Source organism: Xyrauchen texanus, chromosome 46, assembly GCF_025860055.1.
Source record: "Xyrauchen texanus isolate HMW12.3.18 chromosome 46, RBS_HiC_50CHRs, whole genome shotgun sequence".
NCBI lineage: Eukaryota > Metazoa > Chordata > Actinopteri > Cypriniformes > Catostomidae > Xyrauchen > Xyrauchen texanus.
In genome coordinates this window covers 937,747-965,529 of record NC_068321.1, presented here as the reverse complement: position 1 = coordinate 965,529, position 27,783 = coordinate 937,747, and the positions used below count along the sequence as shown (strand labels likewise).

Below are 27,783 nucleotides of genomic sequence, written 5' to 3'. Positions count from 1 at the left end.
ACAACCGAGTGGCTCCGAAGAAAATATCTGACTAAACAGATGCACGATACCCTCATACCCATATGTCCGGGGGAGGGACATGCAAATTCTGTTCGCCAATTCTCATTGGCCAAAGCTCAGAGGCAACTGAGGATCTCAAGAGAGAGCCCTAGTGTCACCAAGAGAGACCCCTAGTGTCACTTAGGGGTGGCTGTGTGTCAGGTGGTAGAGAGTGTCCGCCGCTAATTGCAGGGTTGGCGGTTCTATTCCCGGCCCACACAACTCAATGTGCCTGTCTTTGGACAAGACACTGAACCCCAAGTTGCTCCCAATGGCAGGCTAGCGCCTTGCATGGCAGCTCTGCCAACATTTGTGTATGAATGTGAGTGTGAATGGGTGAACGGGACACAGTGTAAAGCACTTTGGTAACCTCCAAGGTTAAAAAAGGAGCTACATAAGTGCAGACCATTTACCATTTACCACTTCACCAACACAACGTCAAGTGAGTTAGAGAAGGGGAACTGTATATTTACAGATTAACTGTGATAATCTTAAATTCCCAGCATGCACTGTGGCATAAAGAATTTACATTGATTTTTTTACTATTTACTTGTTTCATTTGCTGTTATTTGCTGTTTTGCAGTTGCTTGTTTTTTTATTTTATTTTTGTTTGTTGATTGTCACTATTGTTTAGTTTTGTATGCTGAGTGTTGGTATGTGTCTAGTTTATAAATAATCATTTCACTAGAAATGACAAACACTCAGTTTACAAAAACTCACATTGCAGAACTCTCTTTATATGTTTTACAATTATATTTTTAGTTACTATATAATTACATACACTATTGCCACATATACAGTAGTGGCGTTTGCAAGTTTTCCTTTATGTCTACCTACATTCCCATATGTCTACTCCACACATAACATGTGACCTCAAGCACATGCCTGTTATTTGTTAAAGACAGTTTACATGATATAGCGTAGGACACAACACAACCCACACAACCTACAGCCACTGCACATCAGCACCTGCTCCACTCTCATTTTCAGTGGGACTCTGGAACTGTCAGTCAGCTGTGAACAAACCTGACTTCATTCCAGCCGTCGCCACACAGTCAGCATCTTCGCACTGATAGAGACACGGATACATCCAGAGGATACAGCAACACCTCTGGTCTCTACAGCAACTTCTCCTTTTCTCACACCCCTCGAATACCGGTAGGAGTGGGGGAACAGGTTTGCTCATTCTGAACAACTGGACATTTTCATCACACTACTCTCTATGTAACAATACTTCTTTAGAATTCCATACTATTACTACAATGCAACCCACATTTATTATCTATCACATCATCTATCACCCCCCAAGTCAGCTGGCAAACTTTCTTGAGGAGCTGGATGTCCTGCTGTCCTCATCCCTTGAAGATGGGAGGCCACTTGTGGTTCTTGGATATTTCAACATACACCAAGACAAGCCCCAGGCCACTAAACTTCATGCTCATCTGGCATCGTTTGACTTGGAAAGACTAAGTACTACAGCATCTCACAGATCGGGCACCCAGCTGGACCTAATTTTTACACATAACTGTACCAACACAAATATACTTGTTACTCCTTTACATGACTCTGATCACTACTTTGTTCAATTCAACATGACTCTTCCATCTATATTAAAACAGACTCCGCCTTTGGTTTCCTTTCAGTTTCTTTCACCCACAAGCCTTTCCACTGCTGTCACTACCTCTCTTCCCACACAAAACGTATTTTCCACCCTGGATGTAAACACTGAAACAGACACACTAAGCTCTAATTTAACAACCAATCTGAAAAAAACTTCTTATTACCAGGACAAGATCAACAGCACCAGAGACACTCGCAGTATATATAGAACATTCAACACAGTTCTCTGCCCTCCCCCTCCACTGCCTGACACCTCAATAACAGCAGATGTCTTCACCACATTTTTACAGCCATCAGCAATACATAATCAGCACAGCACCCTCTCAAACACCTGCCTCCTGTATACAGCTCTTCTATCTATATGTTCTCTCCTCTGACTGACACTCTGGTCTCTAAACTCCTCTCCAACCAACCCACCACCAGTTCCCTTGACCCCATTCCTTCCCATCTTCTCGAAGCCATCTCTCCGTCCATCCTACCTGTAATCACAAACATAATTAACACATCTCAACTTACAGGCATTTTTCCCACTACATTTAAGCAGGCTCGAGTAACCCTGCTGCTTAAAAAACCTGCACCGAACCCCACACAGTAGAACACTACAGACAAGTCTCTCTCATCCCATTCATTGTGAAAACACTTGAAAGGGCAGTTTTCAATCAGCTCTCTAACTACCTCTTGCAAAATAAGCTGCTGGATGACAATCAGTCAGGATTCAAAAGTGGACACTCCACTGAGATTGCCCTGCTGTCTGTAACTGAATCGTTGTGACAGGTTTGAGCTGAAACCAGATCATCCGTCCTGATTCTATTGGACCTTTCTGCAGCCTCTGGCACAGTCAACCATCAGATCTCCACACTCTCTACTATGGACATCACAGGAACTGTGCTTGACTTTAATTCCTCTTTCAAGTAGGTCCTTCAAGGTAGCCTGGAGAGGTGAGGTGTCCAAGTCACATCAGCTACTTACTGGGGTACCTCAGGGCTTAGTGCTTGGGCCACGTCTCTTAATACAAAACATTACTGGGACTCATCATTCAGGCACATGGTTCTCTTACCACTACTACTCCGATGACATACACCTCTACTTGTCTTTCCAGCCCAATGAAACCAGAGTGACTGCTCAAATCTCGGCCTGTTTGGCAGACATCTCAGCCTGGATGAAGGAACACAACCTGCAAATTAACCAGCGAAGACTGAGCTCCTAGTCTTTCCAGCCAACCCTGCTGTTGAGCACAACATCACTGTGTAGCTTAGTTCAACTAACGCCTTCCAAAATGGTCAGAAATCTAGGGGTAACCATCGATAACCAACTCAGTTTCACAGACCACATCTCAAAGACAGCACAATCATGTAAATTTACATTCTACAATTTGAGGAAAATAAGGCCCTTCCTCTCTGAACATGCCACACAACTTCTTGTTCAGTCACAGGTCATAACCCTGCATGCGCAATTAGGACACTGCAAATTAACCAAAGAGAGTGCGTGTTACACCACTCCTTGTCTCTCTCCACTGGCTGCAGGTTGATGCACGTATCAAATTCAAGGCTCTGATGCTGGCATACAGAACAGTCACTGGGTCTGCTCCAGCATACCTAAAATCATTTCTACAGAGCTTCATTCCCACTAGAAGCCTGTGGCTGTAGGTTGGCCATTGAGCGGGGTCTTGTTGTACCAACACAAAGAGGTACCAAAACACTTTCCAGGACTTTCAGTTTCACTATACCATGTTGGTGGAATGACATTCCCAACTCCATCCATGAAGAATACTTATTCTATGTCTTCAAAAAACGTCTAAAACACAGATTTTCCATGAGCACTTAACCATTCACTAAAAAAAAATGTGTAGATAGATAGATAGATAGATAGATAGATAGATAGATAGATCACCATAATGATGACTTGAAACAAAACACAACTATTTATAACAAAACAACATGACTAAATAGTGCTAAAAACTATTAATTCTGAATAAAACTTTTGCACATGTCCCTTTAAAGCACCAATGCATTGCCCAAGCATACATACTGTGACATAGCAGGCAGAGAAAGAGGATCTAAATGCAACCGTTTATTTACTAAACAAAGAAAACTAAGAATCAAAGAAAAGCACTGAAAACCTGGCACAGAGCAAACCAAAAACATGCAAGAACTAACAAGGAACAAGGAAACTAAAAGGGCTTATATACAAAAAGGAACAAACAAGGGAATAAGGAACACCTGGGGAACAATCAGGGAAGGAGAACTAATCAGGGGAAAACCAATCATAAAAAGAAACTACAAAGGACTACAAAAACCAAACAGAAACTAAACTAAACTTCAAAATAACAGTACAAAAACAAAAGACAACAGAGAACATGACAGAGCCCCCGCTTTAAGGAGCGGATTCCAGACGCACCAAAAAAGCAACAACAAAAAAACCCCAAGAAAAACAAAAAACAAATTGTCCAAGGGGGCAACCAGGCAGTCCAAGGGGGCACAGGGGGCAAATAGGCAGTCCAAGGGGGCACAGGGGGCAAACAGGCAGTCCACAGGATGGGGACTGGGTCAGGGGGCCTGGAAGGAGGCCACAGGACGGGGACTGGGTCAGGGGGCCTGGGGAGGAGGCCACAGGACAGGGACCGGGTCAGGGGGCCTGGGAGGTGGCCACAGGACGGGGACCGGGTCAGGGGGCCTGGGAGGAGGCCACAGGACGGGGACCGGGTCAGGAGGCCTGGGAGGAGGCCACAGGACTGGAACAGGGTCAGGAGGCCTGGGAGGAGGCCACAGGACAGGGACCGGGTCAGGGGCCCTGGGAGGAGGCCACAGGACAGGGACCGGGTCAGGAGGCCTGAGAGGAGGCCACAGGACAGGGACCGGGTTAGGAGGCCTGGGAGGAGGCCACAGGACTGGAACAGGGTCAGGAGGCCTGGGAGGAGGCCACAGGACTGCAACAGGGTCAGGGGGCCTGGGAGGAGGCCACAGGACAGGGACTGGGTCAGGAGGCCTGGGAGGAGGCCACAGGACGGGAACAGGGTCAGGAGGCCTGGGAGGAGGCCACAGGACAGGGACTGGGTCAGGGGGCCTGGGAGGAGGCCACAGGACAGGGGCCGGGTCAGGAGGCCTGGGAGGAGGCCACAGGTCAGGAACAGGGTCAGGGGGCCTGGGAGGAGGCCACCGGACAGAGGCAGGTTCAGGAGGCCTGGGAGGAGGCCACAGGACAGGGTCCGGATCAGGAGGCCTGGGAGGAGGCCACAGGTCAGGAACAGGGTCAGGGGGCCTGAGAGGAGGCCACCGGACAGGGGCAGGTTCAGGAGGCCTGGGAGGCGGAACCATGGAAGGCCCTGGAGGTGGAGCCGTGGGGGGCTCAGGAGGCAGAGCTGAGGGAGGTGGCACCGTAGGAGGCTCTAGAGGCAGTGACCTGGAAGGCTCTGGAGGCGGAGCCGTGGGAGGCTCAGGAGGCGGAGCTGAGGGAGGCTCAGGAGGCGGAGCCGTGGGAGGCTCAGGAGGCAGAGCTGTGGGAGGCTCAGGAGGCAGAGCTGTGGGAGGTGGAGCCGTAAGAGGCTCTAGAGGTGGAGCCCTGGAAGGCTCTAGAGACGGAGCCGTAGGAGGCGGATCCGTGGAAGGCTCAGGAATTGAAGCCATGGGAGGCTCGAGGGGTGGAGCCCTGGGAGGTAGAGCCATGAAAGGCCCTAGAGGTGGAGCCCTGGAAGGCGGAGCCCTGGGAGGTTCGGGAGGCTCGAGAGGCGGAGCTGAGGGAGGCGGCACCATAGGAGGCTCTAGAGGCGGAGCCCTGGAAGGCTCTGGAGGCGGCGCCGTGGAGGGCTCTGGAATTGAAGCCATGGGAGGCTCGAGGGGCGGAGCCCTGGAAGGCAGAGCCGTGGAAGGTTCTAGAGGCGAAGCCCTAAGAGGCTGGAGAGGCGGAGCCCTGGGAGGCTCGGGAGGCAGAGCCGTGGGAGGCTCAGGAGGCGGAGCCCTGGGAGGCAGAGCTGTGGAAAGCTCAGGGGACAGAGCCATGGAAGGCCCGGGAGGCAGAGCCATGGAAGGCAGAGCTGTGGAAAGCAGAGCCGTGGAAGGCTGTGCTGTGGAAGGCGGAGCCCAGGGAGGTCAGGAAGACGGCGCCATGGAAGGTTTTGAAGGCGGAGCCATGGAAGGCCTGGGAGGTGGAGCCGTGGGAGGCCTGTGAGGTGGAGCCGTGGGAGGCTCGAGGGGCGGAGCCGTGGGAGGCTGAGCCCTGGGAGGATCGGTAGGCGGAGCCCTGGAAGGCGGAGCCCTGGGAGGCTTGGGAGGCGGAGCCCTAGGAGGCTCGGGAGGCGGAGCCCTGGGAGACTCGGGAGGTGGAGCCCTTGAAGGGGGAGCCCTGGGAGGCTCGGGAGGAGGAGCCCTGGGAGGCAGAGCCCTGTAAGGCGGAGCCCTGGAAGACTTGGAAGGCGGAGCCCTGGAAGACTCGGGAGGCGGAGCCCTGGGAGGCTCGGGAGGCGGAGCCCTGGGAGGCTCGAGAGGAGCCCTGGGAGACTCGAGAGGCTTGAGAGGCGGAGCCCTGGGAGGCACGAGAGGAGCCCTGGGAGGCTTGAGAGACTTGAGAGGCGGAGCCCTGGAAGTCTCGGGAGGAGGAGCCCTGGAAGGCTCGAGAGACTTGAGAGGAGGAGCCCTGGGAGGCTCGGGAGGCTCGAGAGGAGGAGCCCTGGGAGGCTCACGAGACTTGAGAGGTGGAGCCCTGGAAGGCTCGGGAGGCACTGGCTCTTGGACGGTCGAGGCTGCGGGCGCTGGCTCTGGGACGGTCGAGGCTGCGGGCGCTGGCTCGCTGACCGTGGCAGGCGTGGGCTCTGGCTCGCTGACCGTGGCAGGCGTGGGCTCTGGCTCGCTGACCGTGGCAGGCGGAGACTGGGGAGCAGAAGCCTTTCCTCTTCTCCTCCTCCGGGCGGACGAAGCTGGCAACGCTGGCTCTGGGACTGACGAGGCTGGCAACACTGGCTCGTTGGCCGTGGCAGGCACGGAAAGCCCAGAGGCGGACACCGGGATCGAGAGAGGTGGTTCCCCGGCAGCGAGTTCTTTCAAGATTAGACTCACATATTCCTTCTACGTGAGGTCTCCGGAGTCTGGCAATTCCCTCTGCCGGCGTGTTGGTAGCCCGAGCCGGTAGATGGTCTTCAGGGATGTGTCGTCGAAGCCGGTGTGGATGGCAACAGTGGAAAAAAGTGAGAGTACTCGTGGATGGTCAAATCCGCCTGGGCCAGTTCCGTAAAGAAAGCTGCTAGATCCATATTTGGTGGTTAGTTCTTCTGTGACATAGCAGGCAGAGAAAGAGGATCTAAATGCAACCGTTTATTTACTAAACAAAGAAAACTAAGAATCAAAGAAAAGCACTGAAAACCTGGCACAGAGCAAACCAAAAACATGCAAGAACTAACAAGGAACAAGGAAACTAAAAGGGCTTATATACAAAAAGGAACAAACAAGGGAATAAGGAACACCTGGGGAACAATCAGGGAAGGAGAACTAATCAGGGGAAAACCAATCATAAAAAGAAACTACAAAGGACTCCAAAAACCAAACAGAAACTAAACTAAACTTCAAAATAACAGTACAAAAACAAAAGACAACAGAGAACATGACACATACAGTACATTATTGAAGGGCAAGGGCATATCTGTATTTCACCATTGTAGGATCCCACAAGGAAGTGCAATACTGTTTTTTACAAGATACAGTAACAAAAAATTTAAATAAAATAGTCATGAAAAAGTTAAAATTCTACTCATTTTTACTTTTTTTAAATTGCACTTAGACAATTGCAGGCTGTAGGGTGGCAGGATTGGATCTAGGATGTGTCAACAGCATGAACACTAACAATATGTCACAGCTTACATATTGTATTATATTACACTTTATGTTTTAAAATATATATTTTAAAACATCACTAGATTTGCCAAGATAGAACAAGAATTTTTAATATTATTTCCCCCAAATGCTTGGCAAATAACAGCTACATATCCCGAGGTTACCAGAGCCGGCCAGACCCAGCTCCGTTCCTGCTTGGTGTCAGACTCCACTGCTACGTGTGGCTGAGTGATGACGACAAACTACAGCCAGTGCTAGCCAGACATCACTTTAGTCTTTTGACTTCAGAGGATGAACTGATGCCAACTCCAAATGTAAGACATCGGATACTTCATATGCCATTGCCTGAACCTTGGACTTATGATGGACCCCAACAAAATCTGAAACCTTTGTCTATTGATGGACTACACTCTTGAAATGGAATACATAGACTATAATTTAATTGCCAACAAAAACCTTCATCAGCCAACTAACAAAGAACAATGCATCTATGTGAACTTCTGAAGTTAATCCAGGATGAACTTCAAAGACGTTAGTCATTTATCTTAAAGTTTATAAAAATGTATTTAAAATGTTTTAACACTGGCTCTTAACACTTACTTAATTAAAATGTTTTAAACCATGACGTACACGGCACACAAATAACCAATATTGGCATTATATTCATGATGTTAGTCAGAGGAGAATTGGCCCACACAGTGAGTCTGGTTTCTCCCAAGATTATTTTTCTCCATTAATCAACATCTTATAGAGTTTTGTGTTCCTCGCCACAGTCGCCTACAGCTTGCTCAGCCAGGTTTTATACACAATTTTCAATCATATTTAATCATACTACACAATTATCACACTAAGATTTTATAGATATTACAGTAAAATGTTTTTGTTAATGCATGATTTCCTGTAAAGCTGCTTTGAAACGGCATGTGTTGTGAAAAGTGCTATACAAATCAAAATGACTTAACTTGACTATTTACCGTAAAACTAGTCCCTTCACAATGACCCTTCTCTCCATCTGGTTTACAACACTTTTGAATGTCTGTCTCATTTCTCTTCTATATAATAAACACACTCACATATTCATATGGATATGACATGGGTTGTTATATACATCAATTTAGGAAAAACAGAAATCAATAAACAGGAAGAGAGGAAGAGAACCAGGAACAAGAATATGATACAGTAAGAGTAGTTGACTCACCATTAAGAGCATCATTATGAGGTTTGTCATGTAGGCAGGAAATCTGTCTTTACATGTCAGCTTTTCTTTCTCTGGCTAAAGGAGAAAAAATTACTTTATTCATTATGGTGATTACATTATCAAAAATAAACCTAAAATAGCCTGAAATGCTGAAATAAGATATCTCTCAGGGCCTTAGCTAATGAGGTGAAAGGTGGTGACAATTTTAGCAGATCACAGCCCGGGGGGCCACAAAAACTCGAAGATAGCCCTGGGCTTTCGGGGCTATAACCCCAAATAATCTTTTCTCTTTTCTCTCATTACTGTACCATGCATATATGTTTTCTTTTGGTATTGAAATTGGTATCGAGAAGCTTTCAACATTGGAATTGAATACTGACATTTTACTGTAATACTGAAATTTTTATATTTATGTGAAGATTTCTTAGGATGGTTGATGATCAGCTGTTACATAACAAGTCAAATAAATTCATAACTATCAAGTCCAGTTGGACATCAAAGACATTATAAGTGACATGGTCAGCAAAAAGGTCCAGCATTTGGATTTTCCTTCAGTCTAGGTGTAATGAGGAAGCCTTTTACTTATGGAAAAATCATGTGAAGCATACAGTAAACGTCTTGGTTACTGTCATAACCTCCATTCCCTGATGGAGGGAACAAGATGTTGTGTCGATGTAGTGACACTAGGAGTCTCACTTGAGAGCCTCGGTTACCTCTTATCTTTGAAAAAAGGCCAATGAGAATTGGCGAATAGAATTTGAATGCCCCTCCCCCGGACATATGGGTAGAAAAGGAGGGAAGCCTGCGTCTGTTCAGACAGGTTTTGAGCTGAGGAGCTAAGAGTAAGTTCCCAGCCATTTCAGCAGCTTAGTACAGTGTTGTGGCAAGAGGGACACAACGTCTTGTTTCCTCCATCAGGGAACAGAGGTTACGACAGTAACTGAGATGTTCCTCTTCTCTCACTCACTCAACGTTGTGTCGATGTAGTGACACTAGGGGTCCCTATCTAATAACGACACAATACTGAACCGTGTTACGTGGACTGCTGATGCAGGTGCAAGCAAGTTGCTGAGTGCGAAAATAGTAGGTGCATCAGACTACACGTAACCTTCCCCAATGCACCAAAAGACGTCATATAGTTCCCCACATCCCTGAGGGAGGGAAGTGACATAACTAGCATGGGAGCGCCAGCCGCAGCCTTTTCTCTCTCTATGTTTTCTCTCCATAGAGTGTTAGATGTGGCTGGGGCCATCTAATGCTATAACACGCATAGGGGAAGGCATTCTTTTCCAATCCTGTTCTTTCAAGGGGAAAAGACCCAGTGGAGACCACATCCTACCCAGCAGGGGAGGTTAACATGTGCCAGCCACACATGGAAGTGGTGCAGTGGAAGGTCCTGTCTTGGCGGGGAGGAGCTCTACAAACACAGTGACCGGGGGGCAGGGGGAGCTCTGCCCAAGGGAGATGCTGGTCCACAGACAGGGGGACCGTACGGCAGAAAATACATCACAGGAGATATTGGAATAATCAGAACCTGTGGAGAAACTATTCCAGCACAGGCAATTCGGTGCCTGTGGTGGATCTGGCTGCGAACTTACTCTGCTGAGTTCGGAGCCAGAGGGCTAGGGAGGAAGAACACCCAGGGTCCGTGACTTGTGGAGTCGATTGGGGGAGTAAAGCGCACCTCTTCACCTTCTGAGGTGAAGGGAGGGGGAGAGGAACCTTCGGCATGTAGCCGGTCGGAGTCTGCTGGACCGAACTCCAGGCAAGTGTCGCTGACGGAGAGCGATTGAAGGTCCCCAACCCTCTTGATGGAAGTGAGCACAATCAGGAGTGCCATCTTCAAGGAGAGGGCCTTTAGTTTGACTGATGGGGCTCTCCGAAGGCCCGAGAGGACAATGGAGAGATCTCATGAGGGGAACAGGCATGGCCTAGGAGGGTTCAGCCTCCGGGCACCTCTAAAGAACCTGATGATCAGGTTGTGCTTCTCTAACGACCTACCATCCACTGCATTGTTGTGAGCCGCTATGGCGGCTACATAAACCTTCAAGCCTCTCCTGCAGGAATAAGAGCACTGACCTGACTGTGCACCACTGTCAGGCTTCAGATGGGGAAGAACACCATTTTGTGAATAAGTGCCAGTTTAGGGCATAAAGCTGCCTGGTAAAGGGAGCTCTGGCTTGAATGATCGTGTCTACAATGGCTGGTGGTAGACCGTTTAGATCTTCCACATCCCATCCAAGGGCCACAGCGTGTCTGTGCCGAGGGGGGCTTCCGACAGAGAGTAACAGAGCGGGCAGTGGGTGGAATCTTGGAAGGCAAACACATCTACCTGTGCTCTGCCAAACAGAGCCCAAATCAGCTAGACCACCTGAGAGTGGAGTCTCCACTATCCACTGAGCGTTACCTGATGTGACAGCGTGTCCGCTGTGGTATCTAGTTTGCCCGGGATATGAGTGGCGTGCAGCGACCTCAGCCGCTGCTGACTCCAAAGGAGGGAATGGCGGGCGAGTTGCGACATGTTTATGGCAATTTATATATGCTAATGTCGCTGTGTTGTCTGAGCAAATCAACACGTGCTTGCCGCGTATCAACTGCAGAAATCTGCACAGGGCAAGAAATACTGCCAGCAACTCTAGGCAGTTGATGTGCCAACCCAGCCAGGGCCCCATCCAGGAGCCAGCAGCTGCGTGCCCATTGCACATGGTGCCCCAGCCCAACTGGGAGGCATCTGTAGTAACAACAATGCATCTGAACACCTGCTGTAGGGGGACTCCTGCCTGCAGAAAACAGAGGTCTGTCCAAGGGCTGAATAAGTGATGGCAGGAAGGGGTGAGGGTCAAACGGTATGGAGACTCGAGTCTGAAGCCAGTGCTGTAGCAGTCTCATATGCATCAACCCCAGGAGGCTCTGAAATTGTTTCTGTGGAACTGCTGTGCCCGATCTGTATGAACTCAGGTAGTTCAGCTCCAACTGCGCATGCTCGCTTGTGAGGCGTGCTGTCATTGAGACTGAGTCTAACTACATGGTGGGAAAAGAGATGCTCTGAACCAGGTAGAGCCTGCTCTTTTCCCAGTTGACCCGAAGCCCTTAACGGCTGAGGTGTATGAGCACCAGGTCCCTGTGTGAACAGAGCAACTATCGAGAGTGCGCTAAGATTAGCCAGTTGTCGAGGTAGTTGAGTATGCGAATGCCCACTTCCCTTAATGGGGTAAGAGCTGCCTTTGTGACTTTTGTGAAGACGCGAGGAGACAGGGACAGACCGAAGGGGAGGACCTTTTTCTGATACGCCTTGCTGTCGAAAGCAAACCGTGGAAGGGGTCTGTAACGGCGTAATATTGGGACGTGAATGTACGCATCCTTCGGGTCTACCGCCGCGAATCTTGATGCTGAACACACTTCAGAATATGTTTCTGCATCGGCATTCCTATACCCATGGGTAGAAAGCGCAACATGGGGGGCGGCTAAACCGCGGCCGCAACGTTGCCATGGTCATGTTCTTGCAGTGAGAACATGAGCCATCCACAAACGCTTCCTCTGTGTGATCTCTGCCCAGACAAGAGAGGCAGCGCCCATGGCCGTCAGAAGCGGAGAGGTAACGACCGCATCCAGGAATGACACAAAGATAGAAGGGCATCTTAAAAAAGACACGTCTTTTAACATCAATGTGTTTACACATTTAGAGAAATATATTTTAGAGGGCCGTAGAAGTGCTCAGGGGGCGTAGTCTGCACTGGCGCGCAGAAGAAGTATTTCCAACAGCGTATGCTCTTTAGAGGTGAGTGAAACAGCAGTGGGTTTTACTCCGCTTGCTGAAACACAACCTCTCGGCTCCGAAGAACAAATCTGACTGAACAGATGCACGCTTCCCTCCTTTTATACCCGTATGTCCAGGGGAGGGGCATGCAAATTCTGTTTTCTCAAAGATAAGGTGTATCTGAGGCTCTCAAGAGAGACCCCTAGTGTCACTACATCGACACAACGTCGAGTGAGTGACAGAAGGGGAACTAACTGTTTTAAAGTTTTGGTCATTCTCATTTTTAGTGTTATTTTGTGTACTGTGTAGTGATGTTTCGTTTGTGAACGAATAATTTTTTTTGAATGAATCTTTTAAGCAAACGAATTGTTCTCATTCCCCATCATACACCGACTCATATTTTTTGTTTACGGACGTATTTCCCTTTTGAAGCCAATGTGCTCAGCGCCAAACTGCTTTGGTGGCTTTTCATGCCTGTAAGACTGACACGATGTGAAGTCTCATTAATGAACAAACTTAATGTACTGGCACTCTTGTTCATGAACGAAATTAATAAATCATTCAGTCATCTCGTTCATGAACAAGGATCTGCGAGAGGAGGAGGCAAGTAATTTGTTCACTTCGGAATGTCATTAAGAAGAGAAGGGGTGAAATGCACTAAAATAAGTTAATAGGTATGCACATAATCTTCAATTTACAAATGTGAAAAAATAACTGAAGACAATATAGTTAATAAAGAAAAAATTACATGGATTACAAATGGAAATGTTGTGCTTTGGTGCACTGTGTAAGATATTTAGACTTTTCTTGAACTTCATTAAAGTGAAGCCCAGTATTTTTCAGTCATCTCGTTCATAAATGAGGATAACTGGCTGAATGAGAGGAGGCAAGCCGTTCATTCAGTTTGGAAATCCCGTTAAACAAAAAAAGGTGCCGAATAAATTATTAATTAAATGTAGGGATGACATAAAATATATATATTTTCGATTATTGATCAGCACATTATTTTATCCATATATTTTGAGGGACCAATATATTTAAATTAGGAACCTAATTTGTGTGCTTACCAATTCACTCAGTTTTAAACTGAGGCTCTGTTTAAAAATCTGGAGTAATAGCGTCAGGAGACCACAAGGGGGAACCATGATTCCGGTCATGAGCAGTTATGTGGCATAGCAGATGGCAGACCAAGGATTTTGTACTTCAAGAATGAATAAAGTGATGTTGATTAGTTTGCAGGTTAGTGTATGAAACTGGTGTAACAGAGCAAACTGAACGATTAGAAATGATGACGTTTATTATGCAATTTCTCTGTATGTAGCACTGAATATGTTTCATTCAAGCTGTCAATCCGCAAAATGACATACTTGTAACTGAAAATACATTGTGTAGGCTATATGAAAGATATAAACGTATACAATTTATCATTAACTGATGGCTAATGTTAATAATCTTTGTCCTTTGATAACGCTTTAAGTCAAATTTAATGGAAAATTATGCGAGTTGCGCTCCGTGGCACTTCAGAATTTTGACTGAGCAATTCTACCTTCGTAGAAAATAATTGTTTTGAATTTTAAAATGCACCATGTCATCTGTCAGATATGTCCGCTTTAATTTACCCTACCGCTTACACTTGACAAAAAGACTAAATATGTTTGAAAAGACTGAATGTTTAATTTAAATAAATCAATAAAAAAATCCTATATTTATCGGTAAATAGTTGAGCTTAGCAGTTCACAATATGATAGATATGCTTTGTTGTAATTTGTGGTGAAACATTTATTATGCTTTAACACTCTGCAGTGCTGAAGTCTCAGTAGAATTGTACACATGCAAATTTTAATAAAGGATAATTAGACTTTTTCTGGTCAACTCTGTGCTTTTGGTTTAAAGCAGTTATTAGATCAAAACATATAGACAGTCATTTGGCACAATCTACTGGCCATTTGAAGGCTGTATACACATATTTATGATTGGCCCATAGAACAACCCTTACTTGGTTCAAATAAATATTTGGTAATCTTTTTTCCTTTTCAATTTGCTAATACACGTGGAAAACACATATATTAGACACAAAAAAACAGAATATAATGATATATTCTTTTTCTTTTGTATAATATGAGTGTGTGTGTGTATGTATGTGTGTGTGTATATATATATATATATATATATATATATATATATATATATATATATATATATAATTTGTTTTGGTGTCTAATATGAGTGTGTGTGTGTATATATATATACATATTTATATATATTCAAATATGGGCAATTCTCCTATGCTTTTATTTGTGTTTGTGGAGAGAAAATATAGCTCCACTTTATATTAGCTGTTTTCAAACAAGTAGTAGAATATTTGATATGTGTGCTTATTGTGCATATGTGTTATTCATGTGAGACCTTTGTGAGATTTATATTTTCTGCTTTAATTTAAATGCAAGTACAATTTAACAACATGTACAGTATATACAGAGTAAGTACCTTGTATCTAATGCTTAATTTTTTAATGCATACATAGTAGTTAAAGACACCTTATAGAAAGTGGGTAAGAAATACTTAATAGCATTACCATTTCACTGAATAAATAAAACAACTTATGTAGCCTCACCTTCTTTGATTTGTGCTCTTTCTTCAGGGATTTCTGCATGACTCTGAATTCATATTCAGCTCGTGGGTGATCCTGATATAAACACATGATCATCACATGTGAAAACCGGAACAAAATGATCGAGCGAAAGGAAGGATGCAGGGAAGAAAGAGATTCTAATTTCAAGCTATTAAAAAAATGTGATGATTTTGTTCTATTCATATTAAGAGCTTTAACACAATGCAGTAAATCTTTTAAAGTTTCTGCATTCATTGAAGGACATTGTGTTGTTTTATTTATGTGAATGTTTCACTAAGAAATTTGACTCAATTTGAAAAGTTTTGCTGTCATTGACAGGCATTTCAGCATTATCCTAAACCAATGTACCCAAGATGCTCTGATACCTGAGACAGATTTGAAAGGAAATGAAAAAGTGTTTTAAAGTGTGGGCAGAGAAATCTTTTGTAACAGATAGCTGTGAAAGCTGAGAATATAGTGAGAGATTAGAGCTGTTTAAAAGAGTTCAAACCTTCAGTGCTTCCTATAAACACCAGGGGAAGAAAAGCATGACATTATTATAATAAAGCATCAATTAAAAAACTCTAATACAAACAACATATGTTCATGATTATGTATTATATGCGGGTCATGTAGTCAGACCTCCTCATCCTCGAACCCTGTGAGATCCCACTCATAGTTGAGACGCATCTGCCGACGCTTCCAATGCTCCATGAAGAATGCCGCTGAAACACACAGCAAACACGCAGATTAGATGACATAAAGTCCAGTGCTGGTGCTATATTATTAATGACACTGATGATGAGATGAGTTCATGTTTAATGGGAAATTAACACTCATTACAGTTCTGCTCACACCTGAGAAACTATTATGAGAAAAGGTGCTAAATGTAGTGGAATATGATCAAATATTAAAATTTTAATTAAATAAATGTTTCTTAATCATATGGAAATGATGAATGCAGCTAAATGAGTCTACGTAAGAAGCTGTAGAATATGACACAGACTCAAGTTGTCTGAGGAGTTAAAAATAAGAAATCTTTATAAAAAAAATCTAGTTTAAATTAAAACACTTGTGTCAAGTTCTTAGAAATGTAATCTTTATGTTCAATCTGGTCTCATCCATGTTTGAAAAAACCTTTACAGCATTTTCTCAAATAAAAAAAGAAAAAGAACATCACGGTTATTGTTGTAACCTCCGTTCCCTGAGGGTTGTGTTGAATGTAGTGGGTCTTCCTTGGGAGCCTCGCGTACCTCTGAACTTGAGAAAAGTCTAATGAGAAATTGGCAGACAGAATTTGCATGTCCCGCCCCAGACATATGGGTATAAAGGGAAGGGAAAAGTCAGGTTTTTGCACTGAGGAGCCGAGAATAAGGAACGGCCATTTACAGTGTAGGTTTAGTGTCGTGGCAGAAGGAACACAACTTCTCGTTCCCTCCCTCAGGGAACGGAGAACAGTAACCGTGACGTTCCCGTTCTGTCACTCACTTGACGTTGTGTCAAATGTAGTGACACAAAGGGTCCCGTTCAAAAGCACCATGCACTAGACCGTGTTACATGAACATGTTGCAAGCAGGCTACTGCATGCTAGAAGCAACTGTAACCCTCCCCAACGCCCCCAGAAAAGGTATAATATACCTTAGGCTTTGCCAGACCAAACTCCAGGCAAGTGTCGCTGACAGAGAACGCTTGCAGGTCCCCAACCCTCTTGATGGAAGCTAGCGCTATCAGGAGGACCATCTTCAAGGAGAGGGCCTTGAGCTCAACTGAGTCAATCGGCTCGAAGGGGGGTCTCTGAATGCCCGAAAGTCCACTGAGAGATCCCAGGAGGGGAACAGGCTTGGCCGGGAAGGAATCTGATAATCAAGTCGTTCTTACCCAAGGACTTGTGGTCCACTGTGTTGTGGTGGGCCGCGATATCGGCTACATACACCTTCAAGGTGGAAGAGGACAGCCTCCCCTTCAGTCTCCATGCCGAGAAAAGAGATGCTCTGAACCGGGGCGAGCTTGCTCTTTTCCAAGTTGACCTGAAGCCCTAGACGGCTGAGGTGCTCGAGCACCTGTTCCCTGTGAGCACATAGTAACTCTCCGAGCCAGAATGAGCCAGTCATCGAGGTAACTGAGTATGCGGATACCCACTTCCCATAGCAGGGCAAGGGCTGCCTCTGCGACCTTGGTGAAGATGCGAGGGGACAGGGACAGGCCGAAGGGAGGACCTTGCATTGATACGCCTGGCCGTCAAACGCGAACCGTAGGAAGGGTTGGTGTCGAGGCAAGGTGGAGACATGGAAGTACGCGTCTACCGCCACAAACCAGTGTTTACGCAGGTTAGAATCTGTCTCTGCTGAGAATTTTGAACAGGAGTTTGTGCAAAGCCCGGTTGAGACCTCGCAAGTTCAAGATTGGCCGCAACCCACCCAACTTTTTTGGGTATGATGAAGTAAGAGCTGTAAAAACCCTTCTTCATCTCTGCTGGAGGGACGGGCTCTATCGAATCCTTGAGTAGCAGAGTTGTGATCTATGCCGTAAAGCGCTGGCTTTTTCGGCATGTACAGAGGTGGAGCGAATACCGCTGAAACAAGGCGGGAGCTGGGCGAATTGAATCGTGTAGCCGAGGCGGGCAGGTGGAGCGTGGGCTGCACTGGAGTGGCGCCGCAGCATGCTGTGGAATATAGCCTCCGTCTGCCTCTTTACCGCCGAAAACTGTTGGACGAAGTCGCCAAAGAGGCCAAGCTGGGAGTCGGGGGCATTGAGAAAGCATCTTGACCATCTTCAGCCAAAGGTTGCATTCCTGGACCACGAGGGTGGCCATCGCCTGTAGACATTCGTAGCTCTGAGAGCGAGGTCGGTAGCAGAGTGCAGTTCCTGCAGTACATCGGGGTCAGGACTACCCAGGTGCAGTTCTTTGAGTGTCTTTGCTTGGAGGACCTGCAGAAGAGCCATGGCATGCAGGGCGGAGGCGGCCTGTCTGGTGACGCTGTAGGCTTTCGAAGTCAGCAACGACGTCAACCTACAGGTCTTTGAGGGGAGAAACGGGCGATCCTGCCAGGTGGAGGTGTTTTCAGGACACAGGTGGATTGCAACTGCTCTATCCACCTGGGGGACCTCTGTGTACCCTTGGGCCGACCCACCATCAAGGGTAGTGAGAGCGAACGAGTGAGGGGTTTGGTTTCGGGCAATAAAATGTTTCTTCCACGACCTCGTCAACTCATCATGCCCCTCCAGGAAGAAAGGTACCCGAGGGGGACATGGCTGGGAGCGGCACCCTGACCCAAGGTACCAATCGTCGAGCCGTGAAGGCTTTGGGGAGGACAGAGGGTTCCAGTCCAAGCCCACGTTCACCCCAGCCTGAGCAAGCATGTCGGCCATCTGCACGTCGCCATCAGACTGGGCGAGCTGACCCAAAGGTTGCAGCCCAGCCGAGTCCTCTGCGTCATATGCCTGAATGTTCTCCGATGCAGCGGCGACGTCCTCATCGAATTCCGGGGGCTCAAGAGAGAATGCAGGCTGGCCGTGAGGCGAGCCATGCTAATCCTGATCCTGGACGGAAGCAAGCAATTGTGCCGGGGGGCGGGTGGTTTGTGGGGATTTACCCGGCGAAACAGAGCATGTTGCGATCCTCAAGTCGCCTCCATCGCAAGCCGGGTCGTCCTCAATCCCATGAGAAGAAGGAGCAACGCGGAGGGTGGCTGAAGTGCCACCGACCGCAACGCTGCCATCCACAAATGCTGCCTCAGTGTGATCGCTGCCCAGGCACTTGAGGCAGTGTCTATGACCATCGGCCTTGGAGAGATATCGACCGCATCCAGGAACTACACAGAGGCGGAAAGGCATCTTTAAAAAGACGCATCCTGAGAAGGACGTTCCACGCCTGCTTGTGTATTGCTCGTTTATGAGTGAAAATAAACTCTTTCAGAGAAATCAAACACTTTTAGGAGGGGAAAACACTCTTTTAGACAGAAAGCACTGCTGAAGCACCTAGGGGCGTGGACTGCACAGCGTGCAGAGAGAGAACACCACTGTAAACTCACTGTAGGATCCAACAGCAGTGCTTCTTGCCAACAGAGGTGAGTGGAACAGTGGTGAAACTTCAACTTGCTGCTGCACAAACGCTCGGCTCCGAAGAAAAAATCTGACTGACAAACGCATGCCCGCTTCCCTTTATATTCGTATGTCTGGGGTGGGACATGCAAATTCTGTCTGCCAATTTCTCATTGGCCTTTTCAAGTTCAGAGGTATGTGAGGCTCCCAAGGAAGACCCCTTGTGTCATTACATTCGACACAACTTTGAGTGAGTGATAGAAAGGGAAGTACATTTTAAAAAATGTCATGAGGTCTAACCATAGAGTAAAAGGTAATGTAATACTTTCTTTGCACCTTGAATACATGAGAGGATAAACTATTTAATCTTTAATTTAAATAAATTAAATTTTTCTAAGTAAAATTATTTTTTATTCATATGATGAATTTTTATGTAAAAAATATAATTACATTTTCTCAGGGTTACACCACATGACCAGAACAAAATGTGCCTTTTTATAAAAAAAAGATGTTTTTAAAAACTTCAAGCTGTCTTGAGGGTCTCAAGGTGTCCAATCTGTTTTATGATCAACATAAACAACAAACACATGTTGGTTACACCACACGATGTGAACTTCTGCAATTAATCTAGATGGACTTCAAAGACTTTGGTCATTAATCTTACAGTTCAAACACAATCGATGTTTAAACACTGACCCTTAACACTTACTTAGTTTAATCATTTTAAACCATGATTTTAACTATACACAAGTAATATTTACATTATATTTATGATGTTAGCCAGAGGGGAACTGGCCCCCACAGTGAGTCTGGTTTCTCCCAAGATTATTTTTCTCCATTAATCAACATCTTATGGAGTTTTGTGTTCCTTGCCACAATCGCCTACAGCTTGCTCACTGGGGTTCTAAATACAATTATTATTTAATTATTTTTAAACACGATTAAGAATCGTATTTGATCTAATTACACAATGATGATTCATCGACTTTATAGACATTACAGTTTTATCGTCTGTTAATGCTGATCTTCTGTAAAGCTGCTTTGAAACGATGTGTGTTGTGAAAGGCGCTATACAAATAAATATGACTTGACTTGACACGACTTTGATTTTGTGGACAAAACAATTGTTTCACTGCTTATTTTTTTAAAAGAAATAACAATAAAATATCATTCTGCAATAGTCATCATAACATTTATTATTTCAAGAATTTCAGCTTTTAATTAGCCTTTTTCCCCTTCTGTTTCTGAACACCTAATGACATATTTTACTTTGAGCCTGACTTTGAACTCAAAAATAGAAAAAATATGCTCAAGAGCTGTATTCAAGTACATTTTAGTGTGAATTGCATATTTTATTTATATGGAGAAAATATAATATACCCTCACACATGGCCATAATATACACTTGTTACCCTCTGTTATTGTATTTTTGTGTAATTTTGTGAATAAAATCCATGTTATGACCATGTAAAAATCAGACAAACACACATTTGTTTCTACTCCAATAACCGAACTATAAGGCAAGTTTGGGCTGTTTTTTATGAAGGATGCTTAAACAGTGGTGTGGTGCAAAAAGTTGTTCTACACACAAAGTTGTTTTTATGTGCAAAACCCTGAAAATCGTTTGAATTAAAAATATGTTCATGTTGTAACTACATTTGTCATCTTACCTTCTGTTCTCTTATTTAAAAAAAAGAGACAAAATATTTCCTCTAACTGTTCTCTATGCTATTTCTGCAAGTTTCTCACATAACCTTCAGTGGCGTAAGTTTCTTGTGAACACTAGCCCAGTTTCAATAAACCTTTCGCGCTATTTTGTTATCGATAAAGTGAAAATGCGAATTAAATTATTTAAAAAATTCTGCCGTTTGCCTTCTCCCCTGAAGATGTCATGCCTAAAAAAACACTTTGTTGCATAGGTTTTGGTTTAGCACTAAATAAATCTGCCCTGAAGCCGTTTCCATTCAGAAATGTGTGTTTATCGCTAATTCACATCCCAGATGTCCCTAATTTTTTTCCTCTGAAGTTTGGGTAAAATGGGGAGATAATTGACACAATTCATTGAAATTAGTCAGCTTACTGTCATTTTAATTAACAAATAAAAGCAATTAGAAGAGAAGGAATTGCAATTAAAAGGGAACTGTTGCCCTTCTGATAGGACTGTAATATTGGTCCTGATGTTGCGCATATCACAGGTTGGCACTAGTTCCAACCAGAAAGCGGATCGTCATGACTCATGGCCCTGTTCAAGCTGGCAACCAGCCGGCAAAAGAAGTGGCAGAAACTTTCTGTCTCAGTATAAGGACCATCAAACGGCGTGTATATGCGGTGTGCACAGCTATTAAAGAAAAACAAATGATGCAGTGTTATATCAGGGTTTACGTATGATACATTCCTGATATTCAATATTTTGATCTAATCAAAAGCATCACCATCACAACTGCATTATGTCCCGCATATTTCTCCAGCAACTTTTAATGACCAGTTGAACTTGCTTATCATCTAAAATGTATTTATATATCTGAAGAAGCAGTAAAGGTGATCTGAGGTAAAGATGGTTAGATTTAAAGTATTTAAACATTTTAAAATGTTCAAAAGCTCGTTTTCTGAAAGTGAACAGCATTGGACAAATAGTTCTGATAGGTTATAGTCTTGAAAAAAGTGCAGAACATTCTGAGAATGTCATTCAGCCGACTGTTTTCGTGACTTGTAATGCAACTTAAAAAATTAGCCCTTCCCAGACATCCTAGGCTGCCTTATAAAGCCTGTAGACTGATTTTTATGGGAAGGGAGAGGGTCGCCTTTTGCCGGGAAAATCCAAAGGATGTGCCGTTTATGCCCGCTCCCGAGAGCCTTGCCTCAGACAGTTGCTTCTCTTCCGCTATTCAACAGCGTCACCAGAGAGTTTGCAACACTAGGTAACATTATCTTAGAGATATAATCCATGAAATGGCTGGCTTCCAGCACAACACTGACTCCTACACAAACTCAGTGTAAGCCAAAAAAAAAAAACAACATTTATCTACTGAATCCCATCCGGCAAAGCGGGAACGTGATCGTGGTCGAGCGAAAACTAGAGTGAACGTCGGAAGGGCATTTGATTCCTGGAGGGACCTTTGTTTGGTTTTGGGGATCAAAACCGACCATGAATTGGCGTTCTTCTTATTGGACAGGTAAGCTGACATAACTGCAAAGCATGTGAAATATAGTGCCATTAGTATTGCTCAGTGTCATTTTAGCTAACTTGATCTTGCCCGCTAACGCTGACGAATTGCAAGCTTCAACCATGCTACAAACCTTGCTTCGTAACTAGCTTCGAAATATAATTTCAACAATCTTTTTATACTAAAGGTCAGATGTTAATCTGTAATTATTCAGCCAGGTAAACTACAATAATACATTAAATGAATGCTAGACAATGTTCAAGATAATGCAAAAAGCTATATTTATTAGTGTAACGTAACCTGGTTATACAGAAAATGTATACATTCTATTATTATAAAACAGTAGCACATCGATATATCAAAATGACAGTTGTGACGGAATCACATTAATACTGAACTGTGTCAACATATTTTTAATGTATAGTCTATTTTGTAAACAGCTACTGTCATCATCCACCAAATTTAGCTAACAGCATTGATAAAGCTGGCTAGCTAGCCAACATATAAATGCAGTCGATCATGCAAAGAAATGTGATTACTTCAAACTACAGTCTCGCATAGTCAGACCTATACCCACAATTTGTTTTAGCCCTGTTCCAGCACTGGAGAGTCAAATATAATATACAGTCTCAAAGTTTGAAGTAAAACAATCATAACTGTGTAATTTTAATAATGCTACCTCATCTGTCAGCATGATGTCAGTGAATCACGATCAGTCTCTTTGAACATTACATCATTGTTTTGTTGGATGCTCGCTTGCGTCCTTATGGAGTGTGTGAACGAGCGCGAGCAACAACTTAATTTTGTTATTACTGTTAGTTATTAGTTGCATGATGTTAAAAGCTTATCTTTACTTGATGTTTGTTGAGTGTCACCATTACTGAGGTTTGCGTGTGAAATGATAAAAACTATATCCCAATAAAACAAATATAAAGTGTGATACATCTTCAGTATGTAAAGCTGGAACCCGAACAGTTGGTGCTGATCCATGCTTGAGAATAAAATAATGAAAATAAATTTGAAGATCCTGATTTATATTGGCACACATTCACAAAGCACAAACATGCACATATTTTGTATGTTTCGGGGCACATTTTCATCAAAAACAAAACTTGTCCACTGCGTCTTTAGCGGCTCTGAGGCCGGGAGTACATGAAGATTTATGTTCACTTTTACAACCAACAGAACACTTATGACGTTTACGAAGCTAAGACATTAAGGGAAACATTAAGATATTAAGCTCGAGGAAAGAAAAAAAATTTCTAGTATTGCTCTATTCTCTAAACACCCAAGCTTCCCTGCCTGAAGAAACTTGACAGGATCAGGTCTACTCGCACGTTGTTCTCTGGCCAGTTCGGGTCTCATTACGCGATCTACCGTCTCTATTAGGCCACCTCAATTTTGCCATGTGCATCATTCCTCAATTCCTCCTTCGTTTCCCGCCTCCTCACACTAGCTCATTCTGAAGACAACCTCTCTCTCATATTCAATTGATGATAGCTGCCGCGAATCTCCAGATGACATGTCTCTTTTCACGGACACGGCTCCCTCTACAGGATTCAGGGGTTACTTCTAGGATCATGGTTCACAGGGAAATGGCCAGCCGTTTTATTTTTTCAATATAGCTTCCTATGCTGTCTCCGCTCTCCTTTCATCCCATCGTCACAGCCAGCATTATATGGGGTTCCCTTTGGACAAGCAAACACCTTGTAGTTATGCAACAATTCCACAGTCGTCACTATAATCAATAAAGGCCGGTCCTCCTCAAACCATCACGTCCCTTATGAGACCTCTGACATGGCAGAGCATTTCCTGCAACTTCATTATCTCAGCCAGACACATTCCTGGGTTCTTCAATGTAATCTCCGACTCCCTCCCTCTACACAGACCAATAATAAATAAATAAATACATTGCTCACCACCCCTCTCAGACCTCCCACCGGATTAAGCCCCTCCTTACTACCACATTTAAATTCCCCTCCAACTCCCATGCAGAAAGGACCTGCCCTGTACACAATTCCTACTACTTCACCTAGGACCACTATTCCTCCTCCTGCCAATCATGTAGTACTCTATTTTCCATTCCAATCTCCCAGCGTGCATGTTCATTTCCTTTTGCTTTCTCACTAGGCATCTCAAATTTCCTCCCCTATTCATCACTCCATCCCTAGATCTCATGTAGCACCACTGGTTAAAACATTATTGTCTCTCCCGTCATGTCTTCTCAGGGTATTCCTTTCGCATCGGAGCAGCTTCTACTGGTGCTCTTCGAGGTATACTGGAATCCACCGTCAAGATGCTCGGGCGCTGGTCCTCCTAATCCTACCCCGAAATATAGTTGACCCAAACCAAATCATCAAACAAACTCAACTCTCCATCAGCCTAAGTTTCTGGTGGTGGCTGGTGGCTGTGTCCCAGCACATCCTTCCCTACACAATTATTCAATCCAATCACGCCCACTGTTTGCAAGGATGGCACACAACTGTGTTTACCCTCCTTGCCAGGGCTTCCATAATCTCAAGCATGGTTCCATTGCCTAGGTATTGCACAAGCCAGCTGCCCTTGCTGGAAAGCTCACACTATAATGGGTATTGCACGACAACATCGCCATTATTGTATGGCTTAATGTATGCTGTTCACCTTGGCAAAGATAACCATTAAACAATGGCAGCCTTGTTCTAGGGCTCGAGCCTCATGGAATATCTTTCTACGAAGGGTATTGCACGGAACGTCGCAATTATCGCATGGCTCTATGCACGTTGTTCACCTTTCGGCAAAAATAACCATCAAACAACTCTTCCCTCATCGGAGGGTTTTCATAATCACATGTTGTTTTCTTTCAATGAAGGGATTGCACACAACGTCGCCATTATCATATGGCTCTATGCTACATTGTTCACCTTTCGCGAAAGATACATCAAACAACTCTTTCCCTCGTCGGAGGGTTTTCATAATCACATGTTGTTTATCTTTCAACAAAGACACTGCACAGCAACGGCGGCCACATACCAAGTTGTTCGTCTTTGGCAAAGATTCTGCACAACCGGGGCCCTCGATGGAGTTCCCAAAATCACACTCGAGGACAAAGCATTGGAGAGGAAAGAAGAAAAAAATAAATAAAAATGCAACTTCAAGGAGAATGGAGAGGAGAAAATAAAAAATCAAACTCCAGGAGAATGGAGAAAACAAAACGCATGGCTATTGCGCGGATTTTCCTATTGTAAAGGTATTACACAACCGTGCCAGAGATATTGCGTGTTTCATGCCAAATCTAGGTGTTCACCTCTCTTTTCTCTCCCCTCTTCTCCAGAATGAACACAAGACCTGGCTCGTACCCGACAAGATCATCTCTTTTGGGGGTAGTATTCTACATTCTCTCTCTTTTGGGAGTAGGCTCCTCGCCCATGCCTCCTATCTCCAGCAGGATATGACAGTTCAGAGTACAACTTCTTCGGACTGCCAGACGGGGCCTACACCAAAGAGAGACATTACTTTTCTGTTTTATATTCATCAAATAAATGTCATCTTAAATCTCACTCAAGTCTGCAAGTCTTGCTGATAGAAATGTAAGCGCAGCGTAGTTCTAGCGAGAAGACTAGCAGCTGTACATCATCACACCATTAGCTGGGAAATTCACAGCCAATCGCATGTGAACTGTTGCTTTATAAGTTTCATAATGCTCATAATCCATCACATTGCTGTTTCAGTGTGCTAACATGGCAACCTCCACCACCCCACCAGCACCACCAGTTGAGTCCCGTAATGCACGGAGGTAGGCTCCTCACCCCTGCCTCCTGTCTCCGGCAGGATATGACCGTTCCAAGTACAACTTCTTCAGACCGCCAGAGGCCTACTCTGGCCTACGCCAAAGAGAGACATTACTTTTCTGTTTTATATTCAACAAGTAAATGTCATCTTAAATCTCATTGAAGTCTTCCTGATAGAAATATTTTTATGTGTGGATCGATATTCTTGATACCACATCAGTATTGGAAGTATTGATACTTTAGTATCGATCCGCCCATCCCTAAAATGCAAAGACTACAGAATTTACTTTGTATATTTACTTCTGAACTGTTCCTTTTCTATTTGTTTAGTGTAACTGTCATCTTGGCCTCTAGGGGGCCTTAGGGAGTTACTCTCTGAGAAAATGTCCTTTATAAGGAAGAGAAGAAGGATATAGTTTATGTGTGTTGCAGGTGCAATGAGAGTTTGCTCACATATGCTAACATCTGCATATCATCAACGGAGATTACAACAGTAACCTAGACGTTCCCCATCTGTCGCTCACTTCGACATTGTGCGCTGCTGACCCAGGTGTGGGCAGGCAGTTGTGTGACAAAGCATGACTGCATGTACCCTTCCCGCTATCACACGCATCGGGGAAGGAGTTCTTTTCCAACTCCTTTTCTTTCAGGGGGAAAAGACCCTGCGCAGACCACCACCTGCCCAGGCTGGGGGGAGGTAAAGAGTGATGAAATACATCACAGTTTTCAGGCCACACGTGAAAATGACGTGGAAATGACGCATTGGTAGATCCTACTTGCTGAGAGGGAGGAGTTGCTACAAACACGGCGACTGGGGGTCAGCGGGGACTTCCCAAGGGAGACACGGGTCCGCCAGTAGTGGGACCGTACCGCAGAAAATACACACATGGTTATTAATCCACAAAAGCCCATCCTGTGGAGCACCTATTCCAGTACAGAGTAATTTTAGTACACGTAGTGGGTCTGGTCGGGGAATTCCTCTGCTAAATTCATGGACCAGAGGGCTAGGGAGGAAGAACATCCAGAGAGCATGAATCTAGTGGACTCTCCTGGGGGAAAGGAGCACACGTGATCACCTCAGTGGAGGATGACACCCGGTCAGACATTCCGCATTCCCAAGTTCTACGTGCTCGGACCTGAGAAAACATGGAATGAGACCGACTCAACCCTGAGATTGTAAAATATCGTAAAGGTATTAGGTGTTGCTCAGCCCGCTGCTCTGCAAATATCTGCAAGGGAGGTGCCGTTGGCCAGTGCCCACGAGGATGCCACACTTATCGTAGATTGTGCTCAAACCCGCAAGGGGGTTTGGTCACTCCAAATGACAAAATATTTTCTCTGAGAATATTTCAGCAAAAATGACGTGTATCCTGATGTTGTCTGTTTAATAGAACTAGCGATGATTCATTTGCAATTTGGGCATTCTTTTGAGTCAGTCCTTTTCAGTGAATTGGCTAAAGAAGCTTGCAAACTGGGCTGAATCAATTCGTGATTCATCCAGTTAGTTTATTCTGACTGCTCTCTGATGGAATAATTTGGAGCGGTTTCTCACTCATTAAAACAGTATCATGATATTTAAGGACAGAGAGAACAAAGAATACTGGATAAAGTTTATATATACTTACAGTCAACTGACACAAAAGACTGCCTTTTTGAGAGGTAACTTCAAGAATCTTCAGCTAGTTCAGTGTCATGTGAATAAGGGGCTGTTCAAGCCAAATGTGTTTTTGTGTCTGGTCACGCTTTTTCAATCGTTTACCATATAAC

At 44.7% G+C, this 27,783-nt stretch overlaps 1 protein-coding gene across 1 annotated transcript in view; it reads right to left on the bottom strand.

The window, feature by feature from the left end:
* The window catches only part of LOC127637937 (anoctamin-1), a 147,472-nt gene that overhangs the window by 46,631 nt on the left and 73,058 nt on the right, over positions 1-27,783 (bottom strand). Inside the window, exons 13-16 of the mRNA XM_052119208.1 lie at positions 15,687-15,769; positions 15,556-15,567; positions 15,048-15,119; positions 8,677-8,751 (exon numbers count right to left, since the gene is read on the bottom strand). Coding sequence (XP_051975168.1) covers positions 8,677-8,751; positions 15,048-15,119; positions 15,556-15,567; positions 15,687-15,769 — 242 coding nt within the window. The remainder of the gene's footprint in view (positions 1-8,676; positions 8,752-15,047; positions 15,120-15,555; positions 15,568-15,686; positions 15,770-27,783) is intronic.